Below are 25201 nucleotides of genomic sequence, written 5' to 3'. Positions count from 1 at the left end.
CCTTTGAAATGCTTTTTAGTTTGGGCGGCACCAGTTCTCTGTCGTTGAAAGTGCATTTGGACTTGTTATTATGCAGAAGCAAGAACTGAGGAGAATTAGGGGATTCTTCTGGTTCTTGTCATATAGAATAGAAAATCTGTGCATATAAAGAGATTTTTACCAATTATTACCACTAAATACTTGCACAGGGGATTGATCTTTTTAATGAAAAACAAAATTTCTAAATGTAAACTTAAGGTATAATCCCATTCATAAAGGTTTCTTGTAAAATGAGTGACAAGGAATATTATATTCAGAAAGTTTCACATGGAGCCTTTGTAATTTCCAGTAATAGATTTAAATGTTAATACAAAAAGGTTTTAAAAGGTTATTCCTTTGAAACTTCTTGGTAAATTTAACATTTAATCAAAACACTTGCAATTTAACATAAAAATAAGTTGTTTTCAATAAATTTATGGACTTTCAAAATCATTTTTTTCTTCTGAATATCTAGTTCTTTTATCTAAAGGCAAATACATGGGATAAAAGACAGCATAAAATGAAAAAAAGAGACTTGAATCTTTCTTTGGTCTTTTTGAGAAGTCAACATTTTAAAATTAACATTTAAATGTATTAAAAGTAATATAAGCACATAGTTTTAAAAGTTAAATAGCCTTAAAAGTCTTGCAATAGAGTAAACTGAGGGTTGATGGGGGGTGGGAGGGAGGGGAGGGTGGGTGACGGTTACTGAGGAGGGCACCTGTTGGGATGAGCATTGGGTGCTGTATGGAAACCAATTTGACAATAAATTTCATATTAAAAAAATAAACTGCTGAAAGACTACCAGTTGGGGGGGGGGATGGGCCAGAGACACACTGATAATTCAGAAAAAAAAATGCAATTCAATCAGTAGACTTATAACACTATGTTCAACCTCCCTAGTAATCAAATGAAAATTAAAACAATAAGAAACAATCATGCCTATTAAGTTGGCAAACATAAAAAAAAAGTCTTGCAATAAAATTATCAGTCCTCTGTTCATCCTGTACTATTTCCTAAGATAAGTACTTTTAACTCTTTATTATGTTTTTTTCTAAAATTTATCAAGTATTTCTAAATGTCACATTTATAAAGCTCTCTTTTTGTGAAGTTTTAGATTTATTTATTAGCTTCTTATAATGGTAGTGAGGATTTTCACATTTGTTTATATTCACTTCCCTTCATCTATCTTCCTAATATCTCCCAATTTTTGGTTAAAACTTGTTAGTGACTGTAACTTTTAAATATTGTTCACTGGTGAGCCAAACAGTGTATTTCAATTACATTTCCTTTCTTCTACATTTTGCTTTTGTTTTAGAAGTCTTAGTTTTTGGGGCGCCTGGGTGGCTCAGTCAGTGAGCATCTGACTTAAGCTCAGGTTATGATCTCATGGTCTGTGGGTTCGAACCCCACGTCGGGCTTTGTGCTGACAGCTTAGAGCCTGGAGCCTGCTTCAGATTCTGTGTCTCCCTCGCTCTCTGCCCCTCCCTTGCTCATGCTCTCTCTCTCTCTCAAAAATAAACATTGAAAATAATAAAAAATTCTTAAAAAGGCAATCTTAGTTTTATTTAAGTTACAGGGCCCTTTCCTATGTTCTTCTACAGCTTTAAAATACCTTTCAAAAACATCCTCCATATGGTACAATATTCTTTTTCTTTCAAGTTTATATTTAAATTCTAGTTAGTTAAAATACAGTGCAGTATTGGTTTCAGGAGCAGAATTCAGTGACTTGTCACTTACATACAACACTGAGTGATCATCACAACAAGTGTCCTCCTTAATACCCATCACTCATCTAGTGCATCTCCCATCCACCTCCCTCCATCAACCCATAGTTTGCTCACTATTGTTAAGAGTCTCTTGTAGTTTGTTTCCCTCTCTTCCCTCCCCCAATTTCCCATGTTCATCTGTTTTGTTTCTTAAACTCCACATGCGTGAAATCATATGGTATTTGTTTTTCTCTGACTTACTGTGTTAGAGCATAATACATTCTAGCTCCATCCACGTCACTGCAAATGGCAAAATTTCATTTTTTGAAGTTGAGTAATATTCCATTGTATGCATATGTGTGTGAATGCATGTGTGTATATATATACACACACATCTTCCTTTTTATTATTTTATTTTATTTTTTTTTTATTATATGAAATTTATTGTCAAATTGGTTTCCATACAACACCCAGTACTCATCCCAAAAGGTGCCCTCCTCAATACCCATCACCCACCCTCTCCTCCCTCCCACCCCCATCAACCCTCAGCCTGCCCTCAATTTTAACAGTCTCCCATGCTTTGGCTCTCTCCCACTCTAACCTCTTTTTTTTTTTTTTTCTTTTTTCCTCCCCCTCCCCCATGGGTTCCTGCCAAGTTTCTCAGGATCCACATAAGAGTGAAACCATATGGTATCTGTCTTTCTCTGTACGGCTTATTTCACTTAGCATCACACTCTCCAGTTCCATCCACGTTGCTACAAAAGGCCATATTTCATTTTTTCTCATTGCCACATAGTATTCCATTGTGTATATAAACCACAATTTCTTTATCCATTCATCAGTTGATGGACATTTAGCCTCTTTCCATAATTTGGCTATTGTTGAGAGAGCCGCTATGAACATTGGGGTACAAGTGCCCCTATGCATCAGTACTCCTGTATCCCTTGGATAAATTCCTAGCAGTGCTATTGCTGGGTCATAGGGTAGATCTATTTTTAATTTTCTGAGGAACCTCCACACTGCTTTCCAGAGCAGCTGCACCAATTTGCATTCCCACCAACAGTGCAAGAGGGTTCCCGTTTCTCCACATCCTCTCCAGCATCTATAGTTTCCTGATTTGTTCATTTTGGCCACTCTGACTGGCGTGAGGTGATACCTGAGTGTGGTTTTGATTTGTATTTCCCTGATAAGGAGCGACGCTGAACATCTTTTCATGTGCCTGTTGGCCACCCGGATGTCTTCTTTAGAGAAGTGTCTATTCATGTTTTCTGCCCATTTCTTCACTGGGTTATTTGTTTTTCGGGTGTGGAATTTGGTGAGCTCTTTATAGATTTTGGATACTAGCCCTTTGTCCGATATGTGGTGTGCAAATATCTTTTCCCATTCCGTTGGTTGCCTTTTAGTTTTGTTGGTTGTTTCCTTTGCTGTGCAGAAGCTTTTTATCTTCATAAGGTCCCAGCAATTCACTTTTGCTTTTAATTCCCTTGCCTTTGGGGATGTGTTGAGTAAGAGATTGCTACGGCTGAGGTCAGAGAGGTCTTTTCCTGCTTTCTCCTCTAAGGTTTTGATGGTTTCCTGTCTCACATTCAGGTCCTTTATCCATTTTGAGTTTATTTTTGTGAATGGTGTAAGAGAGTGGTCTAGTTTCAACCTTCTGCATGTTGCTGTCCAGTTCTCCCAGCACCATTTGTTAAAGAGGCTGTCTTTTTTCCATTGGATATTCTTTCCTGCTTTGTCAAAGATGAGTTGGCCATACGTTTGTGGGTCTAGTTCTGGGGCTTCTATTCTATTCCATTGGTCTATGTGTCTGTTTTTGTGCCAATACCATGCTGTCTTGATGATGACCGCTTTGTAGTAGAGGCTAAAGTCTGGGATTGTGATGCCTCCTGCTTTGGTCTTCTTCTTCAAAATTCCTTTGGCTATTCGGGGCCTTTTGTCGTTCCATATGAATTTTAGGATTGCTTGTTCTAGTTTCGAGAAGAATGCTGGTGCAATTTTGATTGGGATTGCATTGAATGTGTAGATAGCTTTGGGTAGTATTGACATTTTGACAATATTTATTTTTCCAATCCATGAGCAGGGAATGTCTTTCCATTTCTTTAAATCTTCTTCAATTACCTTCATAAGCTTTCTATAGTTTTCAGCATACAGATCCTTTACATCTTTGGTTAGATTTATTCCTAGGTATTTTATGCTTCTTGGTGCAATTGTGAATGGGATCAGTTTCTTTATTTGTCTTTCTGTTGCTTCATTGTTAGTGTATAAGAATGCAACTGATTTCTGTACATTGATTTTGTATCCTGCAACTTTGCTGAATTCATGTATCAATTCTAGCAGACTTTTGGTGGAGTCTATCGGATTTTCCATGTATAATATCATGTCATCTGCAAAAAGCGAAAGCTTGATTTCATCTTTGCCAATTTTGATGCCTTTGATTTCCTTTTGTTGTCTGATTGCTGATGCTAGAACTTCCAGCACTATATTAAACAACAGCGGTGAGAGTGGGCATCCCTGTCGTGTTCCTGATCTCAGGGAAAAAGCTCTCAGTTTTTCCCCGTTGAGGATGATGTTAGCTGTGGGCTTTTCATAAATGGCTTTTATGATCTTTAAGTATGTTCCTTCTATCCTGACTTTCTCAAGTGTTTTTATTAAGAAAGGGTGCTGGATTTTGTCAAAGGCCTTCTTTCTTCTTTAACTCCATTATCTGGATATTGGACCTCTTGGATCAAACCTCTAACTTTCCTAACATTTCTCTCCTATTGCTAATTTTTTATTGGTGTCATCCTGTTTTCTAATATTTTTATCAAGTTTATCCCAGTTAACTCATTTGTAATTTTCTAGAACTCCTTCAATTGCTTCTTAGATTGTTCCACTCTGTTTCTTGGCTGTTTCTGGATTTCTCTTTGCAGACAGCAACCACCATTTTCTTCTATTGACTTGTCTGTTTCTTCCAATTTCCTTTCACATGTATTTGTTCTGTCTCTGACTTTTATGTGGGAGGTTTCCTCCAATGTTTATTGATGTCTGGCTGTCCAGAAGTGCTGTGTAGGATCTGCTGAATACTGGGTTTCACTGTATGAAGGTTTGTGGAAGGTAATGGTAATCTCATCCAACATCTTTAAATGGTAATACCACATAATATTCTGATGACTCTGAAGTTGTCATATCTGAGCTTCACTTCTGAACACCAGACTTTCAACATCTCAGTTTGACAGTCTAAAAGTCATCTCAAACTTGAAAAGAAAAACCAGACCAATGTATTGATTCCCACTGCTATACTCCGAAACCTGCCTCTCCCACAGTATTTCCTATTCCACTTTTACAAGGTCAAAGTTGGGAAGATCAAAACATAGGAGTCATTCTTCCCTGACCTTCCTCTTTTTTGTACACACATATACCAAATCAATCTAGCACCAACTCTGAATGGATTTGTCTCCAACACACATTCAGAATCCAACAATTTCTTACTACTTTCATTGCTCCAACTCTGGCCCAAATACCAAAAATTAAAATATTTTGCTTGAATGACTGCTCCCTAATTCCATTCTTGCCCCACTCTGGTCCTTCTGCACACATCAGCTGGAGGGATCCTTTTAAAATGTAAGCCAGATTATGTGACTCCTCCACTCAAATACCTTCATAGGCTTTCTGTCACACTTAGAATAAAATGCAAAATCCTCATCAAAAATAGCATCCTCTAAGCCACCATTCTGAGGGGAGGTCTTAGCCTCAAACTCTCAATCACCCTTCACTTTCTACATCTAATTGATCAAAATTCATCATTTTTATTTACTAACATCTACATTCTCTACTGCATTTCTTCTTCATTCTTATTGCTGTCTAGTCATTATTTATTGCCTGAATCACTTCTGTGGTCTCTTTCCTTCCTGATTCCAGTCTTCTGCATTTTACATTCTCTATAGACAGAGTCAGCATTTGAAACCCATATCCGATCATGTTACTCCCATAGCTATACCAGACTACTGGACAAAGTGTAACATGGGGCTTATAAAACTCTTCATGATCTGACCCTTGCCTCCTTCTGTGACTTACCTCCCAATTATTAACACATACTTACATGCCAAACTTACCAAATATCTGATAGTTTCCTGGAACTACCGCTTCTCTATTCCATTTTGGAATGTCTCTCCTTCTTGTTTGTCTTCTGGGTGATCCCCTGTCTACCCCTCAAGGTTTACAGTAAGTATTACTGTTTCTGGAAGTTTTCACTGATTTTTCCCAGCCCCAGATAATCAGTCACTCCCTCTAACAACATCTTAATACATTTATGGCATACAGCACATATACGGCAATTGTTTGTTTGTGGTCTATTTGATCCCACTAGACTAGTTTCTCAACCTGGGGGCCATGTATGGACTTCATGGGAAAACATCAGAAGTAACTGTCAATTACTTAAAATTGAGGGTAAAACTTTGTATGCAAAACCATACTTGCATTGTCCTGGGAAGAAATTCTCTCTGATCTCCATGACCCAGAAAGGGTAAAGAACATCGATACTCCAGATGGTGATATTCTCGAGGGATGGGATAAGTCTTGTTCATCTTTAATCTCTAAACCTCATGCTTTACAGCATCATACTAAACACAGCATAGTTAGGGCAACTATACACAAATGCTTTCCTACACTAGCAAATATACATTAGCAATTGATATGTTACTTGTGTGTTACTTAGGCAAATTTCCAAAGGTCCTTGACCAGGCAACATACTTTGTATCCTCAAAGTTACCTAAAAAATTACATTTTCCTTAAATAGAAACTTGTAATTCTTTCAATAAACACTCAAATACATAACTCCACAAAGCAATATCTTACCCAGTCCCTTAGTTTAAGCTTAATAGTCACCTGAGGCTTCTGATCTTTATTTGTTTTACCTTAAAATTTTTTACCTTTAGTTACTTCTCATTCAGGCTGTAAAATGTAATCTTCATCATCAATTAACGCAATACATTTTAGTAACAGCCAATAGACAGCTAAGGATGTATCACGTCTATCTCTTACTATATTTTAAATTATTTCCAGGTTCAATCACTACATTAACCAATAAACTGGATCTTTACAGCTTCAACTACCTTCCCTTCTTAAGAGGTGGTGAGAGACAGAGTTTTGGATGCAGGCTGAAGGAACTCCATTCACTAGCAAAACCAACAGATAAATGATCCCTGGATATTACAGTACAGCCTTGCACAGTATTTCCATTTAGAAAGCAATGGTGATATGTAGTGTCAGAATAAGGCAGATCCCTTACATAGACTGGGACAAAGCCAAAGGAACAATTTTAGCAATACTGTTTCATAGTGTAATTAGGAATAACAAACAAAGACGAAATAATGAAGTGTATAGGAACAAGCTTACCCTGTGTTAGATTTCTTACCATTTTATAGAGATCTGAGACACTAATCTGGTCTGAATCCACTACTTCAAAGTCCTTTCGAGGCACCAAGTCCAGGCCCAAATGCCTAGTAAAGAGAAAGAATACACTCAGCATGCCATGTCCTTCAATTACTCATCTCCTTTTATGTGCCCAGAAGTTCTTATTTGCCATAACCTTGTGTACAGAGGTTGAGACATTACCCCAGCAGGGACATGCCTTTATACAGTAACAGCTAATTGTGCTCACCAGTAGGTAAATAAATGAGGCTGGGGATTTTAAGACTGTGATAGTTTTAATCCCCAAGTAGTTCCCCCTTCTGATGGAAAAATAAATTTATTCAATATCATGTCTCTAACAGATTGTTTGAATTAAGAATGTATTTTCTATAGATCATTGATAAGTCATGTTCATTTTTCTCATCCTACCAATCCTACAAGTATGCTCAAGGCTTAGTCATGCATTACTTTCATTAGCATGAAAAAATCATTCAGGATCTAAGTAGATTTGTAATTCAAACACATAAAAATCACCTCTGAAAGATATCAAACTCAAACAATGTATGTTTTAGTTGAGTTAAAAAAATTTTGGGGGGTCGCCTTGGTGGCTCAGTTGGTTAAGCGTCCGACTTTGCTCAGGTCATGATCTCACAGTTTGTGAGTTTGAGCCCCGCGTCGGGCTCTGTGCTGACAGCTTGGAGCCTGGAGCCTGCTTCAGATTTTGTGTTTCCCTCTCTCTCTGCCCCTCATCCGCTCACAAGCTGTCTCTGTCTCTCAAAAATGAATAAGAGTTAAAAAAAATTTTTTTAATGTTTATTCATTTTTGAGAGACAGACAGGGATAGAGCATGAGCAGGGAGGGGCAGAGAGAAAGGGAGACACAGAATCCGTAATAGGCTGTCAGCACAGAGCCTGATGTGGGGCTTGAACCCATGAACCATGAGATCATGACCTGAGCCAAAGTCGACACTTAACTGACTGAGCCACCTGGGAGCCCCTAGTTGAGTTTTTATCTCATTTCCAATTTAATTAATACTGACATTGGTTATAGTAAAGACTTTACCACACATTAGTCAATATCTTAAGAAACTTTAGATGAAAGTTTAACCAAGGAGTATTACTCCTAAAAAATACCCCCATATTCAGAAGATCTGGTATAACTTGGGGAGGAAAGAATAAAAGATAGTGATTGGCAATTGATCGGCAGTTAGTATGAAACAGTGAAAATAACTCCAGAGAACCAGAAATCTTGGGTTCAAATATGAAACATAATTTATATTCAGTAAATGTTAGCTCCTTTCTTACTTTCTAAACCTGGAGTCAAATGGAGTTAGGGAATTGTGGCCCCCAAAACTGCTTACAACAGTATGTGTGTATTCATGTATGAATTTTTTCTGAGGAGATAGTCAATAACTCTTATCAGGGTGTCAGAGCTGCTCTGTGACCACCCTATACTACAGCACAAGGGTTATGAATCACTGCATCTCGCAAAAGTATTCTATAGACAATGAAAGGAGTATATTTTTTTTCTCTTCAACTAGATGATGAACTGCTTTTAGAAAATGCTAGCAAAACAGGGGCACTTAGGTGACTCAGTCGGTTAAGCAACCAACTGTGGCTCAGGTCATGGTCTCACGGTTCCTGTGTTCAAACCCTGCATTGGGCTCTGTGCTGACAGCTCAGAGCCTGGAGCCTGCTTCGGATTCTGTGTCTCCTTCTCTTTCTGCCCCTCTCCTGCTCATGCTCTGTCATCAAAAATAAATAAACATTAAAAAAATTTTTTTAAAGGAAGATGCTAGAAAAACTAATTCCGTAGACTCTTTCTGTGCATAAAAGCACCACTCATCTAAGATAAAACTATGTGTACATCCAAAATGCAGATTTGTTTTCTTTACAATTTATAACCTATTCATAGGAAAAGATATGAAGAGGTTAAAGAAATTGCAGTAAGATTGCTAAAATAAAAATAAGAACCTATATGAAAAAGGTGGGAGCAAATATATTAATTGTATAGGCTAAAGCGATTACCATGATTAAGAATCAAAATTTAGATTGGTACTTTTCAGCAGCAAGAATAAAGAAGAAATCTATTTTTCTACTAAAAGATAAAAGCTCAAGTTTTTCTATTATATGTATATTATAACTTACATTATCCTTAATAGAAAAACATGAATTTTTAAAGAAGAAATAATTTTTGGTACTAAGTGCAAAAAACAAAATCCTCAGTTTTGCATGTTGAGATCAGTAGTAATACACTGTTGGCTTTAACTATGATAGCTTACAGTTTAATGGTAAAGCCATGCCATTGAATCTGATTATAGAATATACTTAAGTTGATAAGAGATTTAATTTTTTTACCACTGGGATCCTGAGTTCTTACATCAAGGAAATATTCCATTCAGTCACCTCATATTAACTATTCTTAATTTCTCTGATATTTCAGGTCTCTGGCTTCTAACACTTAAGGGATGTAAAAGCAGCAGTGTCATGGAAAGCAAGAGAAAGCTGAAGCACATCCTTTCTACCTTTCTTATCATAAAAAGCAATTTATACCATAAAGATAATTTTGCAGATATGATCTCAAAGTATTTAAAATACTTTTATATACATTTAGAAAAACAGAGGAAAGATTTTTAAATAGCATTAGTATTTGCATTAGGGAAGTGGAATCATCCAACTCATCATTAAAAACATTTTCCAAATTTCTGTAGTCCTTCTTCTGAAACATTTTAAATACAAAAATGAATCAAAATTCCATACATATTCTTTAACCATTAGTGCTCACAAAATATATGATAGTCTAAATATTACAATTAAATAACAAAAAGACTGTGCACATATTCCACTCAAAACAGATGTTTTCAAAACAACAGCATAAGAAAAAAATTCCAATGGACCTAAGTCAATAGGACTAGGATTGAGTGTATGTGCTCTGTGGTTGTGTACCACACAGAGCAATGGGCATGTCTGGAGACTGGCATTTATGTACACTCTGTCTTAGCACTCTGATACACTTAGCTTGCTTGTCCATTCAACTATCCATGCAGACAGCCATCCACTCACCCCATAGGTACTCTCTGAGGACCTATCATTTCCCACCAATGGTGCTGGGTATGGAGAATACAGCAGTTGTGAGTCAAGCAAATGTTCATATTCATCACACTGATTCTCCCCTCTCACTAGAGCACAGTGCCTTTTAGTTTCTTGATTTCATTATCATAGGCAATAGAAAAATTATTAATGGGTGATCTTATAAAAACCAAAGACTAAGTTCCTTCTACTGAGATAGTCTTCAAAGGAGGAAGAGTAGTTTTCCAAAGCTAAATTGGAGGACTGGCCTCACTGAAAAAAAGGCAGAGATGCTGCATGGTGAGAAGCCACACTCGTTCACTACAAATTTTATTCTGGAAAAGAGGTTTCTGACTATTTCTCTCAGTGGTTTACTCTAAGAATAGTGAACAGTAAGTGCAGGGAGTGGTCAATTTAGTCTCTTCCCTGTCTTCGCAGCGTGGGGAGGCAGTGCAACAGAGTACTGAGGAGCATGGGCTCTGGTGTCAGATTGCCTGGTTTGCATTTTGGCTCTTCCACCAGGCCACACTATCTTATCTACTATCACAGGCTGTTGTAAAGATCAATCCATGGAAGCATTTAGCACACTGTCTGGCACTGCAAACTATTACTGCTGTTATAATTATCATAATTACGCGTGGCATCATTAACAAAAAATATGGCTTAAATTACAAGGATGGTGATCAAAGAGATACAATATTTGAAAATGAGACTCTTGAACAGAGGGACACAAGCAGCAGAATTAATACATCTATGTATATCTATATACAGATGTAGTATAGAGCTGAGTTTTCAAAAATAGTCTAATCCTATAGGTGCACATTCTTCACAAAAACATTTAGTCTTGTCTTGCCACCTGGCACTGATCACTCATTCATTCCAATAGTTCAATACTTTATTACCACCTACTCTGTGCTAGGCTCATGCTGAACTTATGGACACAGCAGTGAATAAGAGATATTCCTAGTCCTACATTCTTTCAGGTGCAGCTCTTTAAAGGCCCTGAAACTCTATATCAAATTATTTGAATCATATATATATATATATATATATATATATATATATATATATATGCACATATATATGTGCATTCTAATATATATATATATATGTATACATATGTAAGAATGTTTTATATTCTATTTTCTTTTTTTTTTTTTAATTTTTTTTTAACGTTTTTATTTATTTTTGAGACAGAGAGAGACACAGCATGAACGGGGGAGGGGCAGAGAGAGAGGGAGATACAGAATCGGAAGCAGGCTCCAGGCTCTGAGCCATCAGCCCAGAGCCTGATGCGGGGCTCGAACTCACGGACAGCGAGATCGTGACCTGGCTGAAGTCGGACGCTTAACCGACTGCGCCACCCAGGCGCCCCTATATTCTATTTTCTATTGTATCTTTTTCTTCTGGGGTTCCTCATCTAAACCACAGAACATAGAAAATAATTTGAAGTTAATTAATCATATACAATGGATGTGTTAAGGCGCCAAAACTTAGTTCTCTCCCAAAATTGGTTGAGAAAGACTAGCGATACTAGGATTTCCTGTATGTACTGGCTTTTTCTAACACTTATTGTAAAGAGAGCATATGGCTAATAACTACACTAATGAAAGCCTAGTATATTTATATTTATACAATAATATAATATGACATAACTAATAACAGCTACCCTTTACTGAACATTTACTTGGGATAGGCATTTTATATATATCATCTTTAAGCACTATGGGAAGTAGACAGTATTAGATCCATTTTAAAATTGAGAAAACTAAAGTACAGAGAGGTTAACTAGGTAGACTATTAAGGCAGCAGAGTTGGGCTTGTCTCAAACTATGTCTGTCTTATTCTGAGCCTATGGTATTCCCACTTCTACTTGCTATCTTTCTACTAATAACCATGATGGTTAAGTACTAATAAGTGACTGTAATCAATTTAGTCACAATAGTTTGAGGGATGATTTTTGTGTCAGTGTATCAATCCAGAGGAAACAAATACAGATTGGTGAATGAGTGGTCACCAGGCATAAAAACAAACCTGTTGTATTAGATACATTCACATGGTGCCTGCCAAGGGCAGGTATTGTGCTAAGTTCAGGGGATGATGATGAGCAAAACAGATGCAGAGAGACACAGAGAGGACTGAGGGGAGAGAGGGAGGGAGAGAGGGAGAGAGAGGGAGAGTGAGAGAGGGAGGGAGAGAGAAATTTAGCCATTTGAACATAACTTCACCAAAGGATTTTGACACATGCATACTTTAAACATTGTTATCTCAGATTTCTTGGATATGTCAAGTTACTAATTGACAGGCACAACACCCTGTATCAGAGTAACTCTAAGAAGTCACTGGAAACTTCTGCTAATTTCAGATGTCCTAAAGCTGGACAATATCACCATGTCCTTAAAGGAAAAGTATTGAGTCATAAGACCTTCGGAGTCCTAGCTAAAATCTACTCAGAGGAAACTTGTTGGGGTGGGGGATGAGGTGGCAGGATTTTCTGCATACTACAACCCAAGCTTCTGCTTGTGCTGCTTCCTCTAAAAGGAATTTCTTGGTGAGGGAAGAACTAAGCAGGAAGAATGGGATATGGGTGGGTTAAGATATATGAAAAATCTGAGAGAGAAGGTACAAAAGGGGGGGGGGGTAGAGAGAATATGACAGAAGAAGATAAAGACAAGAGAAGAACTGGAAAATATGTATTTATTGGTGATTTGTCTTAATGTTGAGACTTTGGAATAAAAAGATACCGATTGTTTCATTTGATATTTATGATCAATAGAAACATTATCCTAATTCAACAGCTTATAAAGTGTTTAGACTATATTCAAATCTGTACTTTCTACCTGAAGAAGAAATACAAAAATCTCATAAATTATTCTATGAATAAAGCATTCCTTAGGTGTTTTTCTAAGGTAAAGATCAGTTAAAATGTGTCAATCCTGGATTAACACAAATTTAATTTAGCTATGCTATATAATGTGAGATTAAAGAGAAGAAACTTCTAGTAATATCTTCATGGAAGGTGCTGAAAATATTAACACATTAAAATTACATTACTAGAAATAATTTTAAAATTCCTTTGGAGAGGATATAATTAACTGACTTACTCTTTGAACAGACTTATGCAGAGATAATGGCTAGCTCATTTGAGCACAACTTTGTTTTATGCCCTTCCTATATTTCAGTTTCTAAAAATATAAGAACATAACTTTTTTTTAATTTAATTTTTTATTTTTTTAAATTTACATCTAAATTAGTTAGCATATAGTGCAACAATGATTTCAGGAGTAGATTCCTTAGTGCCCCTTCCTATTTAGCCAATCCCCCCTCCCACACCGCCTCCAGCAACCCTCAGTTTGTTCTCCATATTTATGAATCTCTTCTGTTTTGTCCCCCTCCCTGTTTTTATATTATTTTTGTTTCCCTTCCCTTATGTTCATTTGTTTTGTCTCTTAAAGTCCTCGTATGAGTGAAGTCATGATTTTTGTCTTTCTCTGACTAATTTCACTTAGCATAATACCCTCCAGTTCCATCCACGTAGTTGCAAACAGCAAGATTTCACTCTTTTTGATTGCCGAGTAATACTTCGTTGTATATATATACCACATCTTCTTTATCCATTCATCCATCGATGGGCATTTAGGCTCTTTCCATACTTTGGCTATTGTTGATAGTACTGCTATAAACATGGGGGTGCATGTGTCCCTTCGAAACAGCACACCTGTATCCCATGGATAAATGCCTAATAGTGCAATTGCTGGGTCATAGGGTAGTTCTATTTTTAGTTTTTTGAGTGTTTTCCAGAGTAGCTGCTTTCCAGAGTGGCTGCACCAGCTTGCATTCCCACCAACAACGGAAAAGAGATCCTCTTTCTCCACATCCTCGCCAACATCTGTTGTTGCCTGAGTTGTTAATGTTCGCCTTTCTGACAGGTGTAATGTGGTATCTCATTGTGGTTTTGATTTGTATTTCCCTGATGATGAATGATATTGAGCATTTTTTCATGTGTCGGTTGGCCATCTGGATGTGTTCTTTGGAGAAGTGTCAGTTCGTGTCTTTTGCCCATTTCTTCAATGGATTATTTGTTTTTTGGGTGTTGAGTTTGATAACTTCTTTATAGATTTTAGATACTAACCCTTTATCTGATATGCCATTTATAAATATCTTCCCCCATTCTGTCAGTTGCCTTTTAGTTTTGCTGATTGTTTCCTTCACTGTGCAGAAGTTTTTTATTTTGATGAGGTCCCAGTACTTCATTTTTGCTTTTGTTTCCCTTGCCTCCAGAGACACACTGAGTAAGAAGGTGCTGCGGCCAAGATCAAAGAGGTTTTTGCCTGCTTTCTCCTCGGGGAGTTTGATGGCTTCCTGTCTTACATTGAGGTCTTTCATCCATTTTGAGTTTATTTTTGTGTATGGAGTAAGAAAGTGGTCCAGAAGAACATAACATTATAAGTGCTGATTGTTACATGATACCAATTTTTACTTATGGAATGAGTGTACCCATATGTAAATAGGCCAATAAATATAAGTTATATTGTTCCAATTTTTTTTTGCCAAATAAATAATTCTTTTTAAAAACTTATTTATTTAAATTGAAGTTAGTTACCATACAGTGTAGTATTGGTTTCAGAAGTGGAACCCAGTGATTCATCACTTATATATATAACACCCAGTGCTCATCCCAACAAATGCCATCCTTAATGCCTAGCACCCATTTAGTCCATCCCCTCATTCACCTCTCCTCCAGCAACCCTCAATTCACTCTGTCTTTAACAGTCCCTTATGGTTTGTCTCCCTCTATTTATCTTGTTTTTCCTTCACTTCCCTTAAGTCCATGTGCTGTGTTTCTTAAATTCCACATATAAGTGAAATCATATGGTATTTGTCTTTCTCTGACTTATTTCACTTGGAATAAGACACTCTAGTTCCATCCATGTTGTTACAAATGGCAAGATTTCATTCTTCTTGATTGCCATGTAATATTCCATATCACTCATGCGCGCATGCACACACCACAACACACCTTCCTTATCCATTTATCAGCTGATGGACATTTGGGATCTTTCCATAATTTGGCTATTGTTGAGAGCGCTGCTATAACATTGGGGTTCATGAACCCCATTGAATCAGTATTTTTCTATCCTTTGGATAAATAGCTAGTAGGGTATAGCTGGATCGTAGGGTGGTTCTACTTTTAATTTTTTTTTTTAATTTTTTTTAACATTTATTTATTTTTGAGACAGAGAGAGACAGAGCATGAACAGGGGAGGGGCAGAGAGAGAGGGAGACACAGAATCTGAAACAGGCTCCAGGCTCTGAGGTGTCAGCACAGAGCCCGACGCGGGGCTCGAACTCACGGACCGTGAGATCATGACCTGAGCCGAAGTTGGACGCTTAACCGACCGAGCCACCCAGGCGCCCCTCTACTTTTAATTTTTTGAGGAACCTCCATACTGTTTCCCAGAGTGACCACACAAATTTGCATACCCACCAACAGTGCAAAAGGGTTGCCCTTTCTCCACATCCTCGCCAACACCTGGTGTTTCCTAAGTTGTTAATTGTAGCCATTCTGACAGGTGTGACATGGTATCTCACTGTGGTCTTCATTAGAATTTCCCTGAGATGAGTGATGTTGAAACATCTTTTCATGTGTCTGTTAGCCATCTGGATGTCTTCTTTGGAAAAGTGTCTATTCATGTCTTCTGCCCATTTCTTCACTGGATTATTTGGTTTTGGGTGTTGAGTTTGCTAAGTTCTTTATAGATTTTGGATACTAACCCTTATCTGACATGTCATTTGCAAACCTTCTCCCATTCCATTGGTTGCCTTTTAGTTTTGTTGATTGTTTCCTTTGCTGTGCAGAAGCTTCTTATCTTGATGAGGTCCCAATAATTCATTCTTGCTTCTCTTTCTGTTGCCTCTGGAGACATGTTAAGTAAGAAGTTGCTGTGGCCTAGGTCAAAGAAGTTGCTGCCTGTGTTCTCCTGTAGGATTTGGATGGCTCCTATCTCACATTAATCCATTCTGGTCTTTAATCCATTCTGAATTTATTTTTGTGTACAGCATAAGAAAGTGGCCCAGTTTCATTCTTCTTCTTGTTGCTGTCCAGTTCTCCCAGCACCATTTGCTAAAGAGACTGTCTTTTTCCCATTGGATGTTCTTTCCTGCTTTGTCGAAGATTAGTTGGCCATATATTTGTGGCTCCATTTCTGGGTTCTCTATTCTAGTACATTGACCTATGTGTCTGTGTTTATGCCACTATCATACTGCCTTGACTACAGCTTTGTAATATAGCTTAAAGTTCAGAGTTACAATGCCTCCAGCTTTCCTTTTCTTTTTCAACATTATTTTGGCTATTTGGGGTCTTTTGTGCTTCCAAACAAATTTTAGGATTGTTCTAGCTCTATGAAGAATGCTGGTGTTATTTTGATAGGGATTGCACTGACTGTGTAGATTGCTTTGGGTAGTATCAACATTTTAACAATATGTGTTCTTCCAATCCATGAGCGTGGAATGTTTTTCTATTTCTCTGTGTCATCTTTAATTTCTTTCATAAACTGTCTATAGTTTTCACTGTACAGATCTTTTACCTCTTTGGTTAGGTTTATTCCTAGGTATCTTATGGTTTTTGATGCAATTGTAAATGGGAACTATTCCTTGATTTCTCTTTCTGCTGCTTCATTATTGGTATATAGAAATGCAACCAATTTGATTGTTGATTTTATATGCTGCGACTATGCTGACTTAATGCAACAGTTCTAGCACTTTTTCAGTGGAATCTTTTGGGTTTTCCATGTAGAGTATTATGTCATCTGCAAAGGGTGAAAGTTTGACTTCTTTGTAAATTTATACTCTTTTTCTTTATTTTTGTTGTCTGACTGTTGACGCTAGGACTTCCAGTACTATGTTGAACAATAGTCGTGAGAGTGGAGATCCCTGTCATGTTCCTGACCTTAGGGAGAAAGCCTTTAGTTTTTCCCCAGTGAGGATGATATTAGCTGTGGGCCTTTCATACATGGCCTTTATGATGTTGAGGTATGTTCCTTCTATCCCTGCTTTCTTGGGGGATTTTATCAATAAAGGATGCTGAATTTTAATATAATAATTTTTAGAAATAAATAATAAATAAATAATATATTCTTATTAATATATTCTTAATCTCAGGAAACAAAATAAAAATTGGTTATGTAGATGTGGAGAGCTCTGTATTTAATTTAAACTCTTTAAAAAAGTATATTACCAGTTTTGTTTCTATCCTTGGAATTTCTAATTCAGTGTTAAATCAGATATATATTATGGGACATACAGTATTCACACTAGGAGAATAAGACAAAGATCAAATAACCCACAAACTAGAAATACTGGCAATAATTTGCTTGGTTTTAAGACTCACACTTAAAAATCAGAGAGATGGTGGGGGCGCCTGGGTGGCTCAGTCAGTTGAGTGTCCAACTTCGGCTCAGGTCATGGTCTCACAGTTTATGGGGTTGAGCCCCACATGAGGCTCTCTGCTGTCAGCACGGAGCCTGCTCTGGATCCTCTGTCCCACCTCTTCCTCTGCCCCTCCCCCACTCATGTGCGTATGCTCTCTCTCTCTCAAAAACAAATGTAAACATCTAAAATAAAATAAAATAAAATAAAATAATATCTTAGAAAAACTGGAGAGATGGTAAGGTCCTGCCTAAAGTATATGAGCTTTGGGATCAGTTCTGGGTACATAACCCAGCTCTACCACTCACTATGCAACACTGGAAAAAGTACTTTGGAGCCTCAGTTCCCTCATCAGGCAAAACAGAGCTCTTGTCTTGGAAATGCATAATAGCATTTCATTATAACAATACATATGTAAGGGGCACCTGGGTAGCTCAGGTGGTTAAGCATCCAACTCTTGATATCAGCTCAGGTCATGATCTCATGGTTCGTGAGATTGAGCCCTGCATTGGGCTGTGCGCTGACAGCATGGAGCCTGCTTGGGATTCTCCTTCTCCCTCTCTCTCTGCCTCTCCCCTCCTCACACCCTGTGTCTCTCTCAAAATATAAATAAAGTTAAAAATGCATAAGTTAGACCATGTACCTGCCACCTTATATAAGCAGATGTACTCCATAATTAATAGCTGTTTTTTTTTTTAATGTTTATTTATTTATTTTTGAGAAAGAGAGAGAGAAAGCATGTGTGGGAGAGGGACAGAGAGAGGGAGACAGAGAATCTCAAGCAGGCTTCGCTCTGTCAGAGAAGAGCCCAACACAGGGCTTGAACTCACAATACGTGAGATCATGACCTGGGCTGAGAGTAAGAGTTAGATGCCTAATCAGCTGATCCACCCAGGCATCCCATTAGCTGTTCTTAATAGCTTCTGAAATAGATTTTGAAAAGGCAGAGCTATGATGTCTCTGTAAAGACTTATGGAAAAGGCATTAAAGTTTAAAATTACATATGATTAATATTTACTTATATTACTTTTTTCAAAGTAAGAAGGAAAAAAATTTAAAGGGTTAGTTCAAGTGAGAACCAGAGAAAATAGTCCTATTGATTTGGGGGCAATATGTCTTTTTCCTTTAGTAATGATATATGTAAAAGGTCTCACTCAAGGTTTTATATTTTCTACTGGGAGTAAAGGGATAAATGGAAAGAAGAGGAAGAAGGAAAAGAAAGAAGTGCAGTGGGATAGAGAAAAGACGGAAGAGGATAGAGAGAAGCTGGGAGAGGAGGAATAGGGGAGGAGGGAGAGTGTAAGGAAAGAAGTAGGGAGGAGGATAGAACTATGTTCCTGATTTGTATGTTTATTAAAATGGACATATAAATACACCCCCCAATACACATACACACTTTGCTGAGTAAAAGTTATTAATGAAGGTTGAACAGCTCTGCAATTTACTGACAGGTATTCTTAATGGTCTTTGCCTTTTTCAAATATGATATAAACTCATTTCCAAGCTATCATGTATCTTTAAGTTTTCAGATTTGATTGCCAAATCTGATTGGTCTGTTCTCCATGTTTTATTATAAATAGATATTGATACTTCTTGAATATTTCTCTTCCTTATTTACTGGTATGTATAATTACAGCTAAACTGCAACATAATGATTTATATACAACTTGGTGTCATTGGTTCAAGTTTACAATTTGCTTGGCACATAGTAATATTATTTTTGAAATTATTACTGCCTTTGATTTATTAAATAAATATAATACCATTTTATAACAGTACTGTTTGTGGCTGAGGAAGTAGGATCAGTAGCTATGCCATATGTAACATACAGTATTTTGCTAAGATTTTTATTGCTGAAGTTAGATTTAGAGAATACTGTCTGATCTATGGTACACCTGAATCCATATTATATCATACAAGGAGTCTGTGGTGTGTGCCAGGTAACCCTACTGACAGTCAAGAGAGGGTGTAATTTAATGAAACAAACAAGGACATAACTCTGTCACTTCAAAAGTTCACAAATAGCCAATTTAGGGTTGTACTTTTTTTTTTTCTTTTCTAAGGAAGAACAGCACCATTCTGGGTTGGATCGACTTTATTAGATTTTGTGTTTCCTCCTACCTAATGTGCTGTTCCACTTTTGTAAGAACACATTCACTTGTCAAGTCCCTTCTTAAGAAAGGAGCCATGAAAGGTAACTTCCACTTCCATGAATACTTTAAAATGGCTTTAGCTGGCCCTTACACTTAATTAGATAGTTTTGCTGTTAATACAATTCTGGCTGGCAAACCATTTCCTACAGAATTGTGAAGATACTACTTCATTATATCCTAGAATCTGGTATTACTGATAAAACTTTTGAGGTTGGTGTGATTCTTATTATTTTGTAAGAAGACTTGTTTTCCTGCCTGAAAACCTTTTAGGATCTTCTCGTCATCCCTGGAATACTGAAATATCTTACAATGCCTTGCTGTGGATTTTGGGCTTTTCCCCCATTCATTATATTAGGTATTTGGTGGGATCTTCCAATCCAAGACTCCTGGCTCTTTGGCTCTGGGAAATTCTCTTCTATCATTTCTTTAGGATCTCCTCTTTATTGCCTGTGTTCTTTTTCTGGAAATTATAGTTTCTGATATTAGGCCCCCTGGACTGAACCTTTGTATTGCTCTTCTTTTTTCAAACATTTCCCATCTTTTTGTTTTATTTTCCCAGAAATAACATAAAATTATCTTACTGTTCTCTTTTTGAATGTTTTATTTGGGAAATCACATTCTCTATTTATTTTTCAGAGTACTTTATTTTACATAATGGATCTTGACTCTCTCTGAGGGTGCTGAGAGATTTTTTTTTTTTTAAGTTCTTTACTAATCTCTAGTTGTCTTGAGGGCCGGGTTATTTCCTTCCAATGGTGCAAAGTATTTTGTTTATCCTGGTCTTTCTCTCTTCTCTATGGAAGGATTTTTTTGGTTTCCTTTATTTTTTATTTTAACCATATCACTATCAATCTAATCTTTTCTTTCTTTTTTTTAATATGAAGTTTATTGTCAAATTGGTTTCCATACAACACCCAGTGCTCATCCCAACAGGTGCCCTCCTCCATGCCCATCATGCACTTTCCCCTCCCTCCCACCCCCATCAACCCTCAGTTTATTCTCAGTTTTTAAGAGTCTCTTATGGTTTGGCTCCCTCCCTAACTTTTTTTTTTAATACCTGGTGATACTCAACTGTCTATCCTAATTTATTTATTTTTTTAATTAAAAAAATTTTTTTAACGTTTATTCATTTTTTTGAGACAGAGCATGAGTGGGGGAGGGGCAGAGAGAGAAAGAGACACAGAATCTGAAGCAGGCTCCAGGCTCCAAGCTGTCAGCACAGCCTGACACGGGGCTCGAACCCATGGACTGTGAGATTATGACCTGAGCCAAAGTCGGATGCTTAACCAACCAAGCCACCTCAAGGTGCCCCTGTCCATCCCAATTTAAAAAGCACTAGAAGTGTGGGGAGTTTTTGCACATGGTGGGTGACTAGCAAAGTTTCTTTCTGGTAAGTTGAAGGGATCTGGTCATTACAATTTGAAACCCTTACATAACACAATATGGAGGGCTTTGTAATAAAGGTCCCAGAGTACACTCTTGTTGCCCAGTTCCCCTCAGACAGTCTGTCTTTGTATTTGTTTATCTGAAATGACTGGCTGCCAGTCTTTCTACTCATGGCAGTGGGTTATTCCTTTTATATACTTTTAAGCAATCCCCCTGCCTTTTTAAGCACCAAGGTATGCTCCTCCATGATTTTGCAAACTGCTGGACAGAACATCTCTTTCATTAGCTAAAGTTTCTTCCACGTATACTGGGCTTCCTTCATCATTAATACTCTATCTACATTCCAGCTTCTAGAAATGAGTTCATATATTCCATTTATTGCTAGGCCCCCTCCCATTCTTTTTATTTTTCATTTCAATGACATCTTGAGAGGGTGAGGAGCTAAAGACTTGTACTAAAACATACATAAAGTATATGTATGACCAGGAAACAACCTGGACACTTTAAAGTTCAATGGACTTGATTTTAAGATAATGAGACAAAATCACTTGAGAATTGTATCAATTATTATATCTAGGAAGAAATAAAATTTGAATACTATCTACTCTAGCTTCCCATGCCAAAGTCTTAGAATGCTATATATGACAAATAACCATACCTCCTGCATAAATGCAGGACTATTTTTGAATGACAAATTAGTTAAGAATATTTTGAAGTAGAGATGTAGACAGTTCCCATTTGGAGTATATGCATACTCAGATAAATTGCATGGCTATAAAATGTAAAAGACACAGAAATCACATGAAAAAATAAAGATACTAAAAGATGAAACAAAAGTGTACTCTGATTACTGAGATCTAGAATCAAGGAATTTGAGCTGGAAGAGACCTCACAGGATAATGCAGTCCAATTATTTAATATTCCAGAAGTGAAAATAAAAATTGAGATATATGGAGAACAAACTGAGGGTTATTGAAGGGGTTGTGGGAGGGGGGATGGGCTAAATGGGTAAGGGGCACTAAGGAATCTACTCTTGAAATCATTGTTGCACTATATGCTAACTAATTTGGATGTAAATTTAAAAAAATAAAAAATAAAATAAAATAAAAAACTGTGTGAGTTTCAGTGTGTAGAGCCAGTAAGTGCCCTTTGCTAAACCAAAAGAAACAACTACTCATCTTAAAAATGATCAAAGCTTAGTGCGGAATATAATAATGTCTTTTCATCACTAAAGAGAGTTTTGATCAGGTTCAAACTCTGTAAGAACTGAGCTAACATAAAGTAACTGAAATGCCCAAATGATATTCATACTTACTCATTACCCCAGTCCAGGCGCACGGTGATATGCCGCTTAACCTCCCGCACCTGATCCTGAGTGAGGTGACCAGACAGTAGCTGCCTTCGAAGGTCAATAAGTTCGTTCATCACATGGCGTAGCTTGTAGAAAAGATCTACTTTGTGTTTCTGAAAGGGCATTTTTGGTTTTGGGTGACATGAAAAAGGGATAGGGAAAAAGAATGAAAAAAGAAAGAAATAGTTAAACTATGAAGTGTTCATTTCTCTGACTCTCTAAAAAAGGCAATGTAAAGAGGAGCATATTTAAGAATCTTAAAACAAAGTACTTAGTTCCTACTGTCTAAATATCTCTCTATATATAACATCTAACAAGTAATACAATTCATCTGGATCATGCAAAATACCATTTATCTCTACTCCATTCTGGACAATTCATTTTCCAGTAAATCAGAGTTACTAAACTTAATCAGAACACAAAGTTAGACTCATAGAAGTCTACAGCTGATTTCCCTGTCAGAAATTACTATGTATGTAACATCTCTGGTTTCTCTACGAGGGATACTCAAGTTGGGGAAGGGAAGAGAGAATCACTTGCCATACTTTGAAGGAACTAAGGTTCCAATAAAAAGCCACAATCTCTGGAGCAATATTCACTCCAGGTTTCCAGGCCTCATCTAGTTTTAATTAACTTTTGTAAACAATATGCATCCCTAGTGTCAAAGATATGAACTCTTTTCAGTTTAATAAAAAATGTCACCTTTTTAAGAGTTAAATGGAAACATCTTAATGAATTTAATTATGGACATGATAGGGCTTTTAACAGATAAAAAGTGTAAATGCCATGACAGTAGATACTTGATGAAAAAGATTTACTTAAGAATATAGATTTAAAAACTAAAGTCTTATTTGCTCACAAGTGCAATCCTGGTTTGGAAATTTTTAGGTTTCTCTTTCGGTTATAGAGAAGCATGATTCTATATGATAATTAAAACTCTTGGAATGTAACTTTTCTATAAAGAATGCTTTTTAAAGTCAGATCAACCTGTACCATAGGGTTAGGAAAGCCTCTATCTAGAATTTCCTCTAAAAAGACACTTGCCAAAATAAGCTTGATTAAAGTTAACTATAAATAAAATTAATAATAAAGTAAATGACAAACCAGCAGAATCAGCTAATATTCATGGCAATGATCTTATGATTAAAATGTTCAAGACCTCATGCTACTTAGAATTCATCTAATGGAGCATTAGACTTTTGAAATCCATCTCACAGAGAAACTATTTTTTTTTATGTTTATTTATTTTTGAGAGAGGGACTGAGTGCAAGCAGGGGAGGGGCAGTGAGAGAGGGAGACACAGAATCTGAAGCAGGCTCCAGGCTCTGAGCTGTCAGCACAGAGCTCAATGTGGGGGTTGAACTCATGAACCACGAGATCATGACCTGAGCTGAAGTCAGACGCTTAACTGACTGAGCCACTCAGGCGCCCCTCACAGGCAAAGTATTTTTAAATAGAAGACCTTAGGAATCATGCACTCTAACTACATCATTGCTAATAGCATGAGATCCTTTTTCACTCAATGTTTATACAAAGAAAAGTTAAGTACCTTGATGGTACACAATGCTGGCAGAATGAACTTAAAAATCCTTGTCAGTTCATATAAAAAGGCCTAAGAATATTATATCATTTAGAATATTGAGATCTTAAGGTAAGCAAAAAAGGCAATGTGGTGTCTCCTTCCAGCATATTCATTTATTTTTGATAAAATAGGGCCACCAAAGTTTAAAATAGAAAATTAGATTATTTTCCCATCAAACCATACCCAATAATCCACTGCATACATACACACAAGCATTTATTCAATCACTTGATTACAAACGCTTATGAAGCACCTGATGAATGCTATCACTATGTTGTGATCAAAAGTCCCCACCCTACTCTTTTTTTTTTTTTCAATGTTTATTTATTTTGGGGACAGAGAGAGACAGAGCATGAACGGAGGAGGGGCAGAGAGAGAGGGAGACACAGAATCGGAAACAGGCTCCAGGCTCTGAGCCATCAGCCCAGAGCCTGACGCGGGGCTCGAACTCCCGGACCGCGAGATCGTGACCTGGCTGAAGTCGGACGCTTAACCGACTGCGCCACCCAGGCGCCCCCCGACCCTACTCTTAAAAACTGAGAATAAACTGAGGGTTGATGGGGGTGGGAGGGAGGGGAAAGTGGGTGATGGGCATTGAGGAGGGCACCTGTTGTGATGAGCACTGGGTGTTGTATGGTAACCAATTTGACAATAAATTTCATATTAAAAAAAAAAAAAGTCCCTACTCTCGTGGCTTCATTCTAGAGAGCAGACTGCAGACAAATATATAATGGTAGTGATAAGTTCTAAAAATAAAATTATAGCAGAGTAGAAATAGTGGGTGGCAAAGGGTGGGTTGGCTGGGGAGTGGGGGAAGGTAATACTTCAGGTAGGGTGGGCTTCTTTGGGAGCTGAATTTTAACTAGAAACCTGAATGAAACAAGGTGACAGCATTTGGGAAAACTGAGGAAGTTCAAATTTAAAACAAATTGAAAACAAAACTGGGGAAGTTTTAGAGGCATAAAAAGCAGCAAGAACAAATGCCTTGATGTGGAAGTGGACTTGGCATGTTCAGAGAGAACAGAGAGGTCAGTGTACCTTCAGCAAAGTGAACAAGGGGGGAGAGTGGTGATGATGCAGTCAGAGAAGTACCAGAGACCAGATCAGGCAGGGCTTTG

At 37.2% G+C, this 25201-nt stretch overlaps 1 protein-coding gene across 15 annotated transcripts in view; it reads right to left on the bottom strand.

Annotated features, from left to right (window-relative positions):
* DOCK3 (dedicator of cytokinesis 3) overlaps window positions 1–25201 on the bottom strand; it is a 585953-nt gene that overhangs the window by 202305 nt on the left and 358447 nt on the right. For all 15 annotated transcript variants that reach the window (XM_045492946.1, XM_045492954.1, XM_045492948.1 and 12 more), the window contains 2 exons: window positions 22466–22614; window positions 7120–7204 (listed from right to left, as the gene is read on the bottom strand). In XM_045492946.1, the coding sequence (XP_045348902.1) occupies window positions 7120–7204; window positions 22466–22614 (234 nt within the window). The remainder of the gene's footprint in view (window positions 1–7119; window positions 7205–22465; window positions 22615–25201) is intronic.

This window comes from Leopardus geoffroyi, chromosome A2 (genome assembly GCF_018350155.1).
Source record: "Leopardus geoffroyi isolate Oge1 chromosome A2, O.geoffroyi_Oge1_pat1.0, whole genome shotgun sequence".
Taxonomy (NCBI): Eukaryota; Metazoa; Chordata; class Mammalia; order Carnivora; family Felidae; genus Leopardus; species Leopardus geoffroyi.
Note: the sequence above shows the minus strand (reverse complement) of the source record. Positions and strands in the feature narration are given on the sequence as shown.